The sequence below is a fragment of the Argentina silus genome (genome assembly GCF_951799395.1).
Source record: "Argentina silus genome assembly, chromosome: 17".
Lineage (NCBI taxonomy): Eukaryota > Metazoa > Chordata > Actinopteri > Argentiniformes > Argentinidae > Argentina > Argentina silus.
Window position 1 is genome coordinate 1,312,830 of NC_139671.1, and position 3,061 is coordinate 1,315,890.

The following is a 3,061-nucleotide window of genomic DNA, read 5'->3' on the forward strand; positions in this document are numbered from 1 at the left end:
TCATTGTTGGTCAGTTCTCTCTCTCTAGGCCAATAGACTAGGTTACGGTTATATCTTACCTTCCATCCAGTACCGTACGAGTCCACGTCGAAACCCGGACGATGACTCACTTACAGGCGGGCTTGTCCCCAGAAACCCTGGAGAAAGCCAAGGTGGAGCTGAAAGAGAACCCGGACACGTTACACACGGACATCCAGGAGGTCCGCGACATGATCATCACCCGTCCAGACATCGGCTTCCTCAGGACAGACGACCCGTTCATCCTCCGGTTCCTCCGAGCGCGGAAATTTAACCATTTCGAGGCTTTCCGCCTCTTGGCCCAGTACTTTGAGTACCGACAGCAGAATCTGGATATGTTCAAAAACCTGAAACCCACAGACCCGGGTATCAAACAGGCTCTGAAAGACGGATTTCCCGGGGTGTTATCCAACTTGGACAGATACGGGAGGAAAATTCTGGTCCTGTTCGCTGCCAACTGGGACCAGAGCAGGTACGGTACAGTCACGTCTGGGGAGCTGTCCATTCAGCACAACCGACACGCTACTTGACAGTTTTGATAGCAATGACACAACTCACAACACATCTCGTTGTGGTGTGGTCGCCTCACGGCAACGACTATCCCGTGTTGATATATGGCCCAAGAGTTAAACTCTTAACCCCAGAGATCACACTGTCAGTGTTTCATACCGCTTTATAGTCGAACGCTTTCTTCCAGTCAGTGCAGGGCTGGAGACGTGACAACCTGAAGCTTTAGTCAATAAAAACTGACCTCTGCTGAATCAGATACAGTCATGAGCATCACAGCGTACTTTAATGAACAGGGTTCGGGTGTTTGACTGTATGGCCGCGGCCCTGAGTGATCACAACAAAGACAAGGTCCATGTCTGACAGGTCTTTTCAGACCAGACTGTGTGCTTCCTTAAACAATGGATGGAGGTGCCAAACACACAACAGGTCTGGAGGGGGGGTGGCCATTATCTTAATCAGTGACATCACTCTCATACAGTCCTCATGTGTCAGACTCCTCTCTGAGGAACCCTAACCAGGGGAGGCTGGTGGAGGTAGAATTCGGAGGACGGGTTCATTGTAATGCATGGAGTGCATGGAATGGAATGATGGAATTCCTCAGGATTCTGCATTCCGTTCCACGCATTACAATGAATCCGTCCTCCAATTTCTACCTCCACCAGCCTCCCCTGACCCTAACCCTAACCAATAATAGGATTAGTCTTATAAAATAATAGGATATCAATCAGCACAAGGCAAATATCAGAATCACATTCAATATAAAATAGGAGAAATATGTAAAGTAGGGTGTCTTAGCCATCTCGGCAATAACTCACGACAAACAAACGCTGTTTTAGAACTGACTCTAAATCCCCCATCCCTCCACCTCGATCTGTCTGTACTAAGACTGGTCTCCACCTAAAGTCTCCACCTCTCTTGGTACTGTACAATACACACCTATGTATATATACTATCTATCTGTATACAGTATATCTAAATACTGAGATTCATCCCCTTAACTCCGCCCGCCTCACACGAGAGTCCCTCTTATCTCTTCCCTCAAAACAGGTGGTCAAACGCTGGCATTACGATCCCCCAGATCCCCCAGATCCCCCAGGTCCCCCAGATCCCCCAGATCCCCCAGGTCCCCCAGATCCCCCAGATCCTATTTCCAGGTCTGCAGAGACGATCCCCCAGAACGTAATCATTTAGAGATAGGGTAGTACAATACATATAGGTATATACAATATATCTATATACTTAACTGTGCCTCACCTGCAGGTATACGTTTGTGGACATACTGAGGTTTAACGTCTTAACTGTGCCTCAACTGCAGGTATACGTTTGTGGACATACTGAGAGCCATTCTTCTGTCTCTGGAGTCCATGATCGAAGATCCGGAGCTGCAGGTCAACGGGTTCGTATTGACCATCGACTGGAGCAACTTCACCTTCAAACAGGCGTCTAAACTGACTCCCAGCATGCTGCGGCTGGCCATCGAGGGCTTACAGGTAAACAACAACAGCCCTCCTCTGTCCGTCGGCAGACAAAACAAACACTGAGTGGAACTGAGATGAACCGTGTCGCCGATGTTAATTTCTTTTCTTGTGTGAAAATGTTTCAGATGTTATGAGGTAACAGGCCTTTACGCAATGAGTCACTGCTTTAATAGATGCACTTTCACTTTCGCTTCCATACACACACACACAGGCGCGCGCACGCACAATCACACACACGCATGTACACACACACACACATACGTACACACACACACACACACACACACACACACACACACACACACACACACACACAGATACGTACACACACACACACACACACACACACACACACACACAGACACACACACACACACACACACACACACACACACACACACACACACACACACACACAGGCCTTACAGGTAAACGACAACTCTCATCCGTTCACAGACAAATCAAACAGAAAAAAACACTTCAGTTTTTCTCTCGTTGTGTTCCAGCTGGCGTCGTTCTGATTCCACGCGCGTTTCCTCTCTGACAGTTATACAATATGATGTTTTTTATTGTCGGCATGACAGGTCCCTCAGTTTACTCCCCGCAGTGGATATATATTATGTATCTGGGCTGTTTTAAACCACCTTAGCCTAAGCCTTGCTGAGTCAAGTCCTATAGAGACATTCAATACTCTGGCCTTGTCAGTGCTGCAGAGAGAGAGAGGAGAGGCCCTGGCGTTTGTTCAAACTGACAGCTCTTCGGACTGTGCTAACGCTCGCGTTTGGTGTGATTTGATACAGAGATAGCTAGGCTAAAGCTCAACAGCTCCCCACACATATCGCTATTCCAGGGGAGGCAGCTGTATTCAAGTGGACAGGTGGTGCTTGAGTCTCTGAGAGAAACTGGCCCTGAACCACTATCATCATTCTCTTAGTGATATAACCAACTAAAAAAAAAAGGCTTATCCACCGTAGCTACCTAGCAATCACACAGACTCCTCAGGAACCGCTGTCATTTGGCCGCTAATCACCGCTGTGTCAATCACAACTGTGTAT

General features: G+C 47.9%; 1 protein-coding gene across 1 annotated transcript; it reads left to right on the forward strand.

The window, feature by feature from the left end:
* Positions 1 to 101: 101 nt before the first annotated feature.
* LOC310817980 (clavesin-2-like) lies at positions 102 to 2,527 on the forward strand (the record flags this gene model as incomplete). Its single annotated transcript, XM_083688738.1, has 3 exons — positions 102 to 490; positions 1,844 to 2,018; positions 2,513 to 2,527. 3 exons carry the CDS (start codon positions 102 to 104, stop codon positions 2,525 to 2,527), a joined length of 579 nt encoding a protein of 192 aa, XP_083544864.1.
* Positions 2,528 to 3,061: the final 534 nt, after the last annotated feature.